Here is a 15,006-nt window from a genome sequence, read left to right on the forward strand (position 1 = left end):
GAAATGTGTTTTATAGGACTGCATGATTCATGCTTGTGGTAAGACTGTGTTTATAAGATGGTTTAGAATATGTTAGCGTTACATTTGTGTTTAATTGTGTTTTTTAGGGTGGTTTTATTATGTATCTCTGTTTATTTATAATTTTAGACTGTTTTATGGACAATTGTCCCAATAACCTTATTTAGGACTAACTGACTTAACTAGCAATGCATTTTTTGTCATGTGGCTTCCAAGGACTTTGCGCACTGTAGTTTTTACTGCACCATCATCAGGTAGAGCTATTAGGGTTATAGACCATTGGGACTCTATGGGAGTGCGAGACATATATTCCTCACAGAATTAAGGAGTCTGCAATAATCTAAAATTGCCTATGCTCAAGATTTAAAGTGGTTTGGACATCCCGAAGGATAAAAATGCTCCATTGACAAATTAGTCACTCATGATTATCCAACTCCGCCATTGCCTTCTCTCTACTTGTCGTATTGAAATTTGCTATCCAACAAAACTTTATTTCCAATGTATGTGATCTCGCTCATCAAAATACCTAGAGAAAGCATGACATTTTTTGATTTTCCACATCTCAGCAAAACGTGCTACAGTTTACTTTCAAATGTGAAAGCCTGCCAAATCGGTTCCACACCTCAAAGTGACAGTCAAACCTGATCAGTGGGTATGTCTTCAGCAAATAATGAGACAGTATGCTCCACAGCTTTCACTCAAGTATCCTTACGTGTTCTTTTCAATTTGAGTTTTTAATTATTTATTTATAACATAAAAACTCCACTTCAAGAACAAACTAACCTCACATATTGTTGCTTAAATTAAGACTTTGGCATAATACAACAAGGTTGGCTTTTAAACCCACAGCTGACATAAGTGAACTTAGTTCAATGCAGCAGCGCTGAATGGGAAAGACACGTTATTGTAGCCCGCAGATCCTTATTCAGTACATTGTTGAAATAGAGTTATTGCTTTTGGAATACTAACAATCCCTATGAGGAATTAGGGGCACTGTAGTAACAAAACAAACATATTTTATTGCTCACAATTTTACACACAGTGCACTAAGAAGAATAGATAATAAATAAATAAAAACATTTATTACAGGAGGAATAACCTGTTTCTCAGTACATCTAAAACAACTTCACATGATATTGTTAAAACAGCAAGAAGGCATGTTTTAAGCAACAAGAATAAAATGAACATTTCTAACATGTTTAAAATGTCATCTAAACCTAACACCCTAAAACCTACTTCTATGTGCTACACTTAAAGGGAGCATGGAAAGTAGAGCAACTACTGGTCCAGAGTTTTTAGGAAGAAGAGATGCACAGCATACCTCATTGACAGCAAGGGTTGTAGTTATCAGTGGAAATGTGAAGGTCGTGTTTCCTGCAAAGGGCAAATGTGCTGCAATAGCAGCCTTCCCCTGAGACTCAGCTTTATCAGCACTGAGAGAGATGTACTATCTTTGAAGAGCTCCAGCAGTAGGCAAGACTGTCTTCTGGCAGAATCTTGTGCGATAATCTGGGTGCTGGGCCTCTTCTAACAAGTGGTCAAATGGCAGTCCTTATATATTAAATCTTATCAGTCATTGGAATTTATGACATAAGACATACCATATGACATAAGAGGACATCAATCCAGACTACACTATTTTAGTTGTCTGTCTGTACTTGTTTTTTTTACCTTGACATGGTGAAAAGCAGACACTTGACCCAGACTGATGTGGCAGCAGGTGTTATATCTATGCTATTAGTCAAACAACCTGACACTTTCAAAGCTCTTAGAAAGATAAGGTTAGATGACATCTGTGTCAAATGTCATGAAAATGATTCAGCATAAATTTAGGAAGATTGCATCCTCCATTGTCTAAAATAGAAACATCCATTGTCTAAGATGGTGACGCCCATTTTCTAAATTGGCGACAGGGCCTACTTAAAACAGAGTCAGATGAGTCGGCACTTAGGGACCTTATTTCAATTTAAAAACAGACTATCCACAAACTGTTTCAGATATCCTAAATATCCAGTCATTTTAAAAATCACACAATGAATTCACATCATTGAAATGCACAGCATTGGTTTCACATAAAATCTGGCAAAAAAAGTAAAGCGCATCAATAATAGACAAGGCTGAAGACAAATAGCAAGTGTAGTGCAGTAGTGGTGCATAACAAAAGTGACTGGTTGGTACAACCCTGGTATTATTATTTTTTTAAAAGAAGGTGCAAGCGCTTTTTCCTCTTTCACAAAGGAAAAAGACAGTGAAGAAAAAGGTTTAACATTGAGTGTTTAATATGTAAGTTACATGAACATAAATCTTCGTGAGATGCAATTTTGAGTAAAAAATGTCAAATTTGCCAGGAAAAGTCCAATACTGTATGCACTCTGAAAATCAGGTCCTTAATATGCACATGAGATTCCTCAAACAGATAGGGGTAGATATCTTTAGACCTGTACTAACTGTACAAACTATTTTTTCTAAATTCATGGTAGCTCAATTAGTCGCGTTGTGATTAAAACTAGTTAGTTGCACCTTCACTTTTAGTAACTGTTTCAATTTAAATAAACCTAATTGGCAACAACAATCAATTACAATATGAGCAAGGTCCGGGCTAGGTGCCAATACGCCCAGAATAGCCATTAAGTGAACATTATTACCTGCAAGGGACTCCGAAGCTATGTACAATACTTTCTCCTTAATTTTGGAATGGTCTAATTGATAGTAAAAATATGTACAACCTGAGCATTAGCAAGTAGTTTTCATGCATCAAGGCAGCCTTCTACATGTATTAGCCTCAATGAAGGTCTTTAAATGGACAATCCTTCAGAAAGATCCCAAATCGCACCTTTGATCTCATAAAACCATTTCTGATCTGTAAGGTGTTTGGGGTATTAATTTCCATAAGACTACTCTCAATAGCCAACATCATTGCATACTTTCATGTTTGACACCCCTTACCACAGAAAAGTAATTTACACACTGCCAGTTCTAATGCAAGGTGAAAAGGAGCTGGGGCAATGGGCAACCCTGTCTGGTAACTCTGTCTAATATAAGGAATCAGATATATTGGTGTTGTGCTTCATGCATGCTGCCACGCTGGGCATGTTTATTACAGTATAATTCATTCAATGTATCTCAGACTAAAGGTCATGCTTTGCAGCACTTTTAAAATAATTTCAGCATACAATGTCTAAGGCTTTATCTGTGTCCAGGAAGCCAACATAATTTCCTCCACACTCTCTGCCATTGCACCTATTGCAAATGTCAGGCTCCTCAGATTCAAAATTATCTTCCTCAGTACCATAAACCCACACCAGATATATCACCACTATGATTAACTGATACACCTTTTGAAAGGCTTTCACTGAATATTGAAACCAGTATGCATTTATAGTCCTGGGCATACTTGTTGGGTTTAGTGATAAGAAAAATAGTAGTTTCCCACATAGAGGCTACTATCAAACTGACAAGCTTGGCCTCCTTCAGGCTTCAAGTTTCAAGTTTGAAGTTTAATTTTATTGACACGGTTAATTAAAACCATTGCAGTTCCAAAATGCATAATAATATAAATACTTTGAAACTAAAACATATCATGGTAAAGAGTTGTGCATAGCTAAAATGTTCTCCACTAATTCCAACCTTGGTCTTGGACTTAACTCCTTCAGGCTTCAAGTAGCTTATCCACCAAGATACCCTTATCAACCATATAAAATCCACAGATTATCTGCCACAAGAGGATTTTTTCACATTGAGACCTTTAGAAGCTTTAATCAATTCCTCCCTGCCTAGAATGATCTTAAGTCATTGTTCCTGTTCATGCGACAGTTAAAGCAGTTCAGTTTTAATTAGATCAAACTATGCATTCATGTCCGTGGGAGTTACATGATTTTGTGTGTTGATACTCTTCAGGCACCCATCCATAGATACCTCATTGCTACCTTCCTTTGTATATATCATCATGCTGATTGATCTCTGACGTATGTTTTAATGCGGGTGGGGTGGGGAAAGAGACTCCCTTTGTAGCAACCAGACCAGTAATGTCTTGTGATCTAATGTCATTCTCTCTAGAGCAGTTGCCTATATGTTGTATGATGGTGCTTCACCAGTGTATTCATTAGCAGCAGAAGTTTCATTGTTTTAAAATACCAGTTGGTCTTTGGCAGGTCTGACACCAGGCTGGTCTCTCTCTCTAATGGCTGTACCTTTTTCTCACTGTTTGAGATATGTTTTTCCTGTACCCTATAGGTACCTCATCCTACCAAGTGCGTAATTTCTGATGACCCTCCTCATGGACTCCTGCTCAGACTCTCTGCTAGAGCCTGCACTCTCATTCACTTCACCAGCATATTTCCCATCCTAAACTAGTTTCTGCCAATTTGTTGTACTCTCCAAATGTTCAGCAGTCCCATGTTATTTTAACCGTTCTTCCCTTACAGTTAGGGTTTGTGGTCAGTGAGTGTTTCTTTCTTATCCAATCCAAGATACAATTAAAACCTTCATGCATTAAAGCATTTGTGTGAGGTACACAGGAGTCACCTAGGGAGGAAAATGAATATATTTCCCATCTTGGGATCACATACATTTAAACCCCATGAAGTGAACCAATCAGCTTCACACATATTGTATTGCAGTCTGTTTCAGATGTATTTCTAACAGTGTTGTTCCAAGAGGCACTCAAATTCCCACCCCAGGAATACAGTTTATATTCCAAGCTGTAGAAAAAGCCACTTCATCTCTTAGGCTCTCAATATGAGTGGCCTGGAGCTATATCCAAGGGAATATCACTGAGGGTTATTCCAACTTGCCCAGTGTCTCCAAGCATGGATTTACAGGGTCTGCAAATTCTGGCCCTAGTAATTACAGGCCCAGGACCCTTGTGTGGCGATGCAGGTGATGTGGTCAACTGCTGTGCCTTCCTGATCCAGCACAAGGGAGGGAGGAAGGTAGGGAGCTGTAAATTATTTACACAGATCTCCCCTCACTTGCTTTTCCCTCCCTTACCCCTAGATACCTACACCATAGGGATCCTGAAAGCACCTGCATCCATTTACCACCTGCTGCAGGGAGGAGATGGTAAATGAATGCAGCTTATGCACTGTATTCCCTGGGAAGGGGAACACATATGTATATTTTCAGTGTTCCGGGGTCCACATGTTTTCCATTTTGGAGTTGAAATAAGTCATAATCTCCAGTCTTGGGCATAGGAAGATTGCTGGAATGATGCCTCTAGTGACCTCCTTTATCTCTTACTACAACAGGTATGTTTCCTGCATGAGTGAGTGTGCTGTGCATACAATGTCTCCAGATGTTCAAGTCTTTAGGTGGCCATTGATTTCCCTGTGAATCCTTTAAGACAACATGGCTATACCATCACCATTCTGTTTCTCTGTGGTTAGTAGTCCATTGGCCAAGATCTTTCATGCAGGTAGACTCTTCTAGTCCTTGCAGAATCTGCACTTGTTGGTGATTAAAACACAAAAGCTTACTCCACCCCCCATGTGGCATCCAGTACAAAGCCTCTTCCACTTGGTTAGTGTTCAGCTTAGCCCTCTCTGCAGGGTCATGCCAGATTTACCTTCTTTTGCTGAATCATTTTTATTGGCTTTTTGGACTTTGCTCAGGTCTTGTGCTCTTCTTATTAAACATGGTAACATTTGTATACACTTGATTGGTATATTTAATTTACTCATAGTTGTCTAGTATATGGTACTATATGTACCAAGGGCCTGTAAATTAAATGCTATATTTAGGTTTACAGCACTCATAGTGCCACCGCCTAAATAATACTATAAAACATATCTCAAGCCTGCCACAGCAGCCTGTAGTGCAGTTTTAAAATTTCGACCTGGTAAAATAAACCTCTTGAACATGAGTGGCTGTTGGAGTATTAAATACCCGGAAACACCTCTTACGTCTACAGAAAGCAAATATTATTGGCATGACTTTATTTGAGCAAACATCTGTTGAAAGCAGTGTTGAAAATCTGGTTGTATTTCTAAACAATTAAATATAACCCTCACTTTCTTTATTAAAGTCTTAGATTGCAATTCCTTTTCAACTTTGCTGCTGCAAGTATATAAACTGTTCAAAGATAACTGGAGAATCTCAGGAGAACTTATGGAAATGTGAGACTGTCACAGGTGTCCAGATATACAACCACATGGAAAACTTTACTCATACACATTTTCCAATTTGACCTTAGTATCAATCATACATTCATATGTTTGGAGATTGAGAGCACAGCACAAACGTCTCTTAAAATAACTGGTGCTGTATACAGTATATATTTGCATTAGGTAAGAAGAAATACTCACAGCTGAATGTCAAGGAAAATCCTTTTTTCATCCCCAACATGTACTCTCCACATACAATCTTCACCCTCATTGTATGGCTCAGGCCAGTTGGGAGACAAAATTACCCCTGCAGGTGCAGAGAGCTCTCCTCCACACATTGCTGGAAATTGACCAGGGGGTGAATGTTAATACGTTTTTAATGCCATAGATTTCAAATTCAACATATTTTCACTTATCCCTTATTAGTTCAGATGTTACATTTATTAAATGACGAAAATGCAAATAGGTGAGAAAATTCTTCATTTTTATCAATCATGGATCTATGTGGAATAACCTGATGGATTAATTAGATTACCACAATAGAGAAAGCAAATGAGAAATTTCATACAAGCATAACATGCTAAATAACAACAAGATTCAAAATTCCTTGAAGCTGCATTGGCCGTCCTAGAGAACATTTCTCATCTAAGGGTAATCAAAAAGGTTTAGATGATCGAGGTGGGCTAACCTGGGACCAATAATTATATCTGTGCAATAGACGATATGCACTGCTTAAACTATTGATCAGATGGTTAAGAAACTAAAGCATATGAGAGTTGTCCACTGGGTTCAAGACTGACATGCTACAAAAAAAATCAGAAGGCAAGCTGCATTTGTAGATCCCTCCACTTTTAATATTATAAAGAAAGGTATGAAATGAAATTGGTATCATTGAAGAATTGTGGTGGAGTGGTACCCCAATAACTTGGACAGCCTCAATGCAATTCTCCTTCCTTTTATCTATGTTACTTTAGTATGCACAGACTCTGCCTTTGTCATTACTGCGCACACGGTTAAGTTGAGACCCACTTCCGCTTGCAGTATTTTCAATCAATGAAAGTAATTTATTTAGGGCAACATTACCCCTAAAATATTTGGTACAAATATGTTGTTCATTAGGTGCAATATAAAATATTACAATTGAATGAATATACAAATGACATAATTAATGATTACATACAAATATATCGATGATCAGGGAAGTTATTTATAAAGTGCTGAGTGGTAGAAGACTCACTCATTAACACAAATATTGCTCAAACCTCAGAGTAAATACAACTCATTCCTCATTAATTTGCAATCAACAAAGAAAATGTTTCATCGGTCAAGCAAAATGAACCGCCATCTTGCCTAGCAGGCCAACACAAAAAACAATACATGATGCACACCAAATGGTCCCACCTAATACCAAAGTCAAGTTTATTTTAGAGATATTTTGAGCGAGCGCTGATTATAATGGAGAGTGACAATTTATCAATTCATTTGTGCCTCCAAAATAGAAAACCTCATTCCAGCCTTAAGGGGTCATTCTAACTCTGGCGGGCGGCAGAGGCCGCCCGCCAGAGTTCCCCCGACAGAACACCGCTCCGCGGTCTGAAGACCGCCGCAGTGATTCTGTGTTTCCCGCTGGGCTGGCGGGCAACCGCCAGAAGGCCGCCCGCCAGCCCAGCGGGAAACCCCTTCCCACGAGGAAGCCGGCTCCGAATGGAGCCGGCGGAGTGGGAAGGTGCGACAGGTGCAGTTGCACCCGTCGCGAATTTCAGTGTCTGCAAAGCTCCAAGTAGAAAACTATTTGTGACAGATGTCCTGCTGCTATCAGGTGCACACTTGTTGGAACTGTCCATGTTCTCTTGTGCATCCTATGAGAGGACATTACTGTTGGTAATATTATTTGGTAACATTAATTCTCCTGCCTCCTTTTGCAGTATGTGCAAAAATAAATTTCCGCTTACAAGTCTGATAGCGGAACCACACTGTCTCTGTGTCACCATCCCTTCCCATCTAACAAAACAGAAGCTTTGCTGGCTTGAATGAATCTTGCCGGCATGGACAATTTAGACTCTCTTTTGTTAATTCTAAAAGATTTTTTAATGAAAACCCAATCATTTACAGATACTTCAACACGCTTGACTCTTTTCCTGAAATCATAACTTCTCTTCTGTTTCTCTTTACTAGACAACACTCTTTTTCTCATTTCTTTTGAAAAAAATCCATACTCTTGGCTTCAACCACATCTTGCTTCTCTACAGGTGTCCTTGTTAGCCATTCAGGTAGTAACTTAGATCTGTCTTCCCTCCCTCTCAGAGCCTTCAACGGTGTCACTCCCGTTGTTGAATGTGGCGTGGTGAGATATGCTCATATCCTCTCTTGTAGAAAAGTTGAAACAGCAATATTGGCCGCAATGGCAGTCTGAATTCTTTCTTTTAAAACTCAATCAGCTCTCTCAACCAAACCATTGGATGAAGGGCTATAGAGAGCAACTTGAGAATGCTTAAAATTAAATTTGTTCATAAAATCAGTCATTTGTCTGGGAACAAAGTGCATACCATTATCTGTAACATTATTACATGGAGAACCCTCAACCATGAAAGGTTTCTCAAGTAGGTGACTGACACTGAGTTGGCAGTTTCCACAAAAGAATAATAAAACCATTTAGAAAAATTGTGTATAGCGACTATCAAATATCTTTTGTCCTAACGTATTGAACTAAATGGCCCTAAGAAATCCAAAGCCACCTTATCCCATGCTACCTTGTCTGGAAGACACACTGGAAATTACGTTTTTGTTGAAGTTCTTCAATGTTTTCCAGCAATTACACATTGTGGACACTTGTCAATAGACATGGATACCTGTTTGTCCAAACCTGGTCACCAAAATCTCTGTCTCAACTTCTCACAAGTGGCAGAAATACCCATGCGGCCTTCATGGGCAATTCCAATGATCTTGTCACACAACTCATCTGGTGGAACAGACAATCCATTTCTTAAACATAAATTGTTCTCACATGAACGTTCATAGCTATTTGACAAAAAGATCTCTGAAGGCCAATCTGTTTTAATAAAATGTAACACCTTCAACAAAGTCTTGTCAGTGGTCATAGCAAGCATTCACTTACTCTAACTACTCTACTACTATTGCAAGCTGTCCATGTGTCCGCCACCTCCACCACATGCTCAGTGTCTTGGTTATTGGTTACTGTTTGAACTACCTTTATTGGGTAAAGGTAATCGAGAGAGGGAGTCCACATGAACATTTCTGCCCTCTTGAATATACTTGATAATCAATTCATATTCTTGCAAGTTGGATAACAGACAAACCAAGCAGGCAAATGCCTTAACCAGACCATTTCCACTTAAAAGATACACCAGAGATTTATGATCCATATAGATGTCGAAGGTGGTAGCCTAATTGAAATTTTTGAATTTATGCCCTGCCAAACACACGTCAAGGCCTCCCACTTTATGGTGCTATATTTATTTTCAGCATCAGTGAGTGCTCTAGATGCAAATGCAGCAGTATTCTCCTGTTTATATCCAGACACCACCCTAGGCCCTTTGAGAATGGCATCAACTGTGATAAAAAACTTACCAGTAGGGACAAATGATTTCAGAGCTGGAGCATTGATACCAAACATTTAGTATCCTCAAACACTCTATGTAGTGCATGCTCTGATCTAATAGGTTTCCCTAGACAGGCACAAATTGGGCGTAATACTCACATAGCACAAGAAAGGAATGTAATGCATCCTTATCAGAAGGCAGAGGCATTTTTGATGGACTCTGTGTTACAAAACATAGGTTTTATACAATTCTCAGAAATTGTGTGACCTACATACTCCACCTCTGCGCCTGCACAAAAGTGGGGGTTTGCAACAGGGCAGCCATCTGCTGCTAGCAGCAGGGCTGGGAACTGAGGTTTAAAGGCAGCAAGCTCTTTGAAGCTCGCTGGCAAGGCAGTGCACATTCCTTGGTGAGGAGGTGTAACATCTCTGCCCAGGAAGGGCTTTGTTTTCTGAACCCAGAGAGTAAAGGGCTGGAAGGCCTGTAAGAGGGGTGGCTTAGCTATGTTGCGTGCACTGTATAGTGGACAGGTCACACAGCCTGCATGCCATGTCAGTTTTGCATTTTGGGATTGAACCAGACCACTCAACCTGCAATGGCAGTACTGGGTGCACTTTGATACATGGTCCATGAAGGCGGCATAATCCGTGGTGCTGCCCTCAAGGGCCTAACCTTAGTAACCCATACCCTGGATACCTAAGTACCATTTACTAAGGACATATAGTGGCAGCTAAAGATGTTGCCAATTGTGCCAATGCATCACAATAGTTTTGGGAAACAGATATGACCCAGGGACCCTGGTTAGCAGGGGCCCTGGGCACTAACAACTTTGAAACCACATCATATACCAGGCAAAAGTGGGGTGCTAGTTTTGTCAATAGAAACACTTTCTCACACTACCCCCAAACAAAAGAGGATGAGACCACCATTTCCCTAGTGAGCCTTCATCATCTAAGTGGAGAAACCTGGAAAGGCCATCTGGATTGGCATGGGCAGTCCCAGGTCTGTGTTCCACTTGAAAGTCCATTCCCTGTAGAGAAACAGACCACCTAAACAGTTTGGGGTTTTCCTCTTTCATTTGTTGCAACCATCTGAGAGTCTTCTGGTCTGTTTGAACTCTGAAGTGAGAGCCAAACAGGTATGTCCTCAGCTTCTCAAAGGCCCAGACAACACCAAAGGCTTCCCTTTCTATGGCACTCCATTTTTGTTCCATAGGAGGAGTCTTCTGCTTATAAAAGCAACAGACTGGTTATATCCATCATTTTTATGGGCTAGGACCGTCCCAGCCCCCTTTCTTAGCCATCTGTTTGGATAATAAAATGCATAGATTAGTCTGGAGCTTGTAGGCCTGGAACAGAGCACATAGCAATCTTCAGAGTGTCAAAGGCCCTTTGGCCACTCACTGTCCAGTTAACCTTTTTGGGCATTTTCTTGGAGGTTAGTCTGTTGTAGTTTAGCAGCGATTAGATTAAGCATTAGCAGAAGAAATCTTGTATTTAGTAACTATTGTGAACATTTCGCGGAATCCATTTTGTATTCATGGCAGCCATTTTCTCTGCCACATGCTGCCATGTGCTCACCATGTGCTCTGTCCTACATTTCTGTTAACTACTCTTGAAAATCTGCCTAGTGACAAGTTATATTTAGCATCTCCCACTTTCGCACATGCCCAGTAAGGTCTGCAGCTGTTAGTCCTTGAAAACTGTTAGCCCCTCCTACCTGTCGACTGTGCATTTCCACATGACCTTACATGTATGCAAGTCTTGCTTCTATAATTGTACCACCTCCTTTTAGCCACTGCGTGGGTATAAAAGGGCCATGCTCTCTCAGCTCAGTGTGCTACTTCAAACATTACCGAAGGGTGCTGTTTGAACTGTAGTACCACCTCATGAGGTTTAATAAACTTTGTCTTTTATTTCAGTTTCTGTGCCAACTTCTTCCTATATGGTCTGAGGACTTTGTGCAGAGAAGGGTGAACCGCTTATTTCAACAAATTGGCCCCCGAACAGGGACTCATCGGCGACTCGGACGCCCAACGGAATGGTCGCGTCGAAGGATTGGGATCTCGCTGCGGACGATCAATGCCTGAGGAGACCCAAGTCTTGGCAACCACGGCGTTTTTCCCTTCTTTCTGATTTGACCATCCAGGTGGCACCGGTCCTCGACTGAGATCCTTTTTGTTCATTCGTCATGCAATGACCATTTGGTCGATTTTAGAACTTGGCAGTTGGAACCTGGACACCCTGTGATTGATAAGAGCCGTTTTACGGCACTTGCTGTGGGTTTTGATGCCTTTGTTTGGTAATGAAGTTTAGCACTACTTACTGTGGCTCTCGTGTTTTGGGTGACTAGTCAATTTGTGTCCTTTGAATTGATATATAAATTGCAATTTATATAGGCTGGTAATGAGGAGAATTTTCTCCAATTTAATTTTGATTTGAACGGCACCTTAAGTGCTACTTTGATTATAATATTGCATATTCTGCACTATTTTTGGCATGCCTGTTTTTAGCGCACTTCGTAGAATGTGTTGCTTTTGTAATGGTACCAATTTGAGACTGGAAGAATCGCAACCGGCACCCCCAGAGGGGACGCCCAATAGAGATATGTATGTTAAACATGGTCTTTCTTCTATAATGTACAGCACATTATGGAATAAATACACTCGTGCGGATCCTGAGTTACGTTGGCCTATGCACGGTTCATTTGATTTGCGAAAGATTGAGTATGTGGAACAATGTATGTGTAAGCGAAAGTCTAGGCAAGATATGTTTGACTGTGTACGAATGTGGGAGAAAGAAGTGCGTGGAGGAGTGAAGCGTGAGCAAGCCTTGCTTGAGAAAGAGCAGCGGAAGAATGTATATGTGAAAGCATTGGAAATGAGAAAGAAAGAAATAAATGACTTAAAGGAGCTAGAAGAGAAAGAACGTAAATTACAGGTAACTGGCCAATACACTGTTAGGCAACCTCTCTATCCTATCCTTAATAAACCACATGATGATTTTTTGTTACAAGATCGCCCTCCACCTCCGTATGTCGTTCCTTCTGCCCCTCATGAGTTAGCTAAGGTCTCCAGTTCGGAGCAACAGAAGATGAGAGACAGTCGCTCTATGTTGCCTGCTGACCGTGCGTCTGAGCTTAGATCTATTGCTCGTAAAAACAATTTGTAGCGTTGTCTCTGCTTCTGCACTTTTAGACAACATGAAAGGGTGGACGGAAAAGGAGCAGCTATATTTTACTGAGGCATTTGGCTCAGAAGTTATTGAACTATATCGGAAATATTCTGATGAGTTAGAGACCGATGATGTAGCAGCTGATCATAAGCAAATGCATGATGGTCTTTTTGTTTTCTCCCAGGTGGCTGATGCAATCAGGCGTCTGGTGAAATTATGTGTTGTGGCAGTCCGTTTGCAAGAGGAGAAAAGGGCTGTGGACGTAGTTGCACGGACATCTCAGACCGGCGGGGTGCAAGCTTCCATCTTCGGAACAGATAAGACTATGATAGTTCATGCGAAACCAATGCGGGAGCGGGAGGCCGCGCCTTTGTATGTTTCTCCTAAAGGATTGGGTACAAGTGATGATAAAACTTCTGTTGATGCTAAGGGTTATTTTATTTATAATTGGGTGTATACACCTTGGAACAAGGCAGATGTAATGGCACTTAAAACAACATTACCTGACCCGCGGAAAAATCCATCCTCCTTTTATGAGGAAGTTGAGGGAGCAATTAGTTCTTGAACTATGACTTTGGCTGATATTGATTTATTTTTCGGATTGATATTACCGCCAAATATGTGGAGAACTGTTCATAAAATTGATGATCGTGTAGTTTTTGGGGCGTCATGGAAAGAATTAGAACAGATGGACGGGGATAGGGAACCTGCGAAAAAGCCTTATCAGTTGATTCTAGATCTTCCTGCAGCCATATTAGTTAAGTTAAAAATGATTATTCCCCCTAAAAAGATAGATTGGACTGTTTTAGCGTCTTGTAAGCAAAAGGCAGATGAATCGGTCTCTGATTTCTTTACACGCTTTGAAGAAGCATTTCATGATTTTAGAGGCCAGTTATTGTCAGATGATACGGGCAGACATTTGTTTGTCGATAAATATGTCGCAAATCTGTTACCAGGAATAGCTAGTCATCTAAAAGCTAGTGAAAGTTCATGGACTACCTCTACTCCGGTTTCTCTTTTGACTATGGCTCAGTATTATGAACGTCAGTAATTAGAAGCAAAAGGTAGCGAGGATAAAAAGATTAAAGAATTAAAGACGAAGGTATGTTGGCTCAAGCTTATGGTCCGCCTTTTAGAGGTAGTGATAGAGGTGGACGTGGATCTTATGGTTCTTCTTACACTCGTTCGAATTTGTCTGTTGATCAGTGTGCGTATTGTAAGAAATTTGGGCATTGGGCTGCCGATTGTCCAGCACTACGTGTTCAGCAGTGTTCACGTGGTCGGGGACAAATGAGAAATCGCTCAGGATATTCAGGACCTAGAAGAAGCACGAATGATCATGCTAGGGTTGATGCTAATGTACGAGGGCAGGATGGGTTTAATACTTTTGATAGACGGAACCAATACCAGATGTCTAACCATGTGCAGCCTGATTTCCAAGATTCTGCTTATGCATAGGATTGCCTAGGATGGGATAAGGAATCAGTTGAAGTTCCAGTAGATCAGAGGGGTCCCTATGTTACAGCACATGTTTTAGGTTCTACTGATCAGTTTCTGGTTGATACAGGAGCTACTCATAGCGCCTTGTCTAAACAATTGATTCCAAGGGCTCCCCTGTCTGGCTTAACCATTACGTCGATAGGTTTCGATGGAACACCTTCCCCTAGCCCATTGTCACAACCACTTGCATTCCATGTTGATAAATTTACTGCTCCATGTCCCTTTTTGCTTTCTCCAGATACACCAGACAATATTGTGGGTCTTGATATGCTCAAGTATTTCAGGGCTACAATAAGATGCTCTCCTGAAGGGGTGCGTGTTATTTTAAATGATAATCATCCTGTGATGGAAAGAGTTTGTCTTGTTAAAGAGGATATTGCATTAGCTTCACTCCCTAGTACTTTGTGGGCTACTTCAGATACTGATGTGGGACAAATGATTATTCCACCGGTACATATTAGTGTCAAGGAGGGAGCTGTTTTGCCACGTTTGCCTCAATACAAAATTTCACAGGATGGCGAAGAAACACTCACAAGAATTGTGCATGATCTTATTGCAGTTGGAGTTGTTGAGGAAGTTCTGTATAATGTTTGCAACAGTCCGATTCTTCCTATTCTGAAAAAGGATACTGATACCAGGATTTACCGATTCATT

At 40.5% G+C, this 15,006-nt stretch overlaps 1 protein-coding gene across 2 annotated transcripts in view; it reads right to left on the minus strand.

The window, feature by feature from the left end:
- SEZ6L (seizure related 6 homolog like) overlaps window positions 1-15,006 on the minus strand; it is a 1,547,572-nt gene that overhangs the window by 410,378 nt on the left and 1,122,188 nt on the right. For both annotated transcript variants that reach the window (XM_069214699.1, XM_069214700.1), the window contains exon 9: window positions 6,321-6,459. In XM_069214699.1, the coding sequence (XP_069070800.1) occupies window positions 6,321-6,459 (139 nt within the window). The remainder of the gene's footprint in view (window positions 1-6,320; window positions 6,460-15,006) is intronic.

Source organism: Pleurodeles waltl, chromosome 11 (assembly GCF_031143425.1).
Source record: "Pleurodeles waltl isolate 20211129_DDA chromosome 11, aPleWal1.hap1.20221129, whole genome shotgun sequence".
Lineage (NCBI taxonomy): Eukaryota > Metazoa > Chordata > Amphibia > Caudata > Salamandridae > Pleurodeles > Pleurodeles waltl.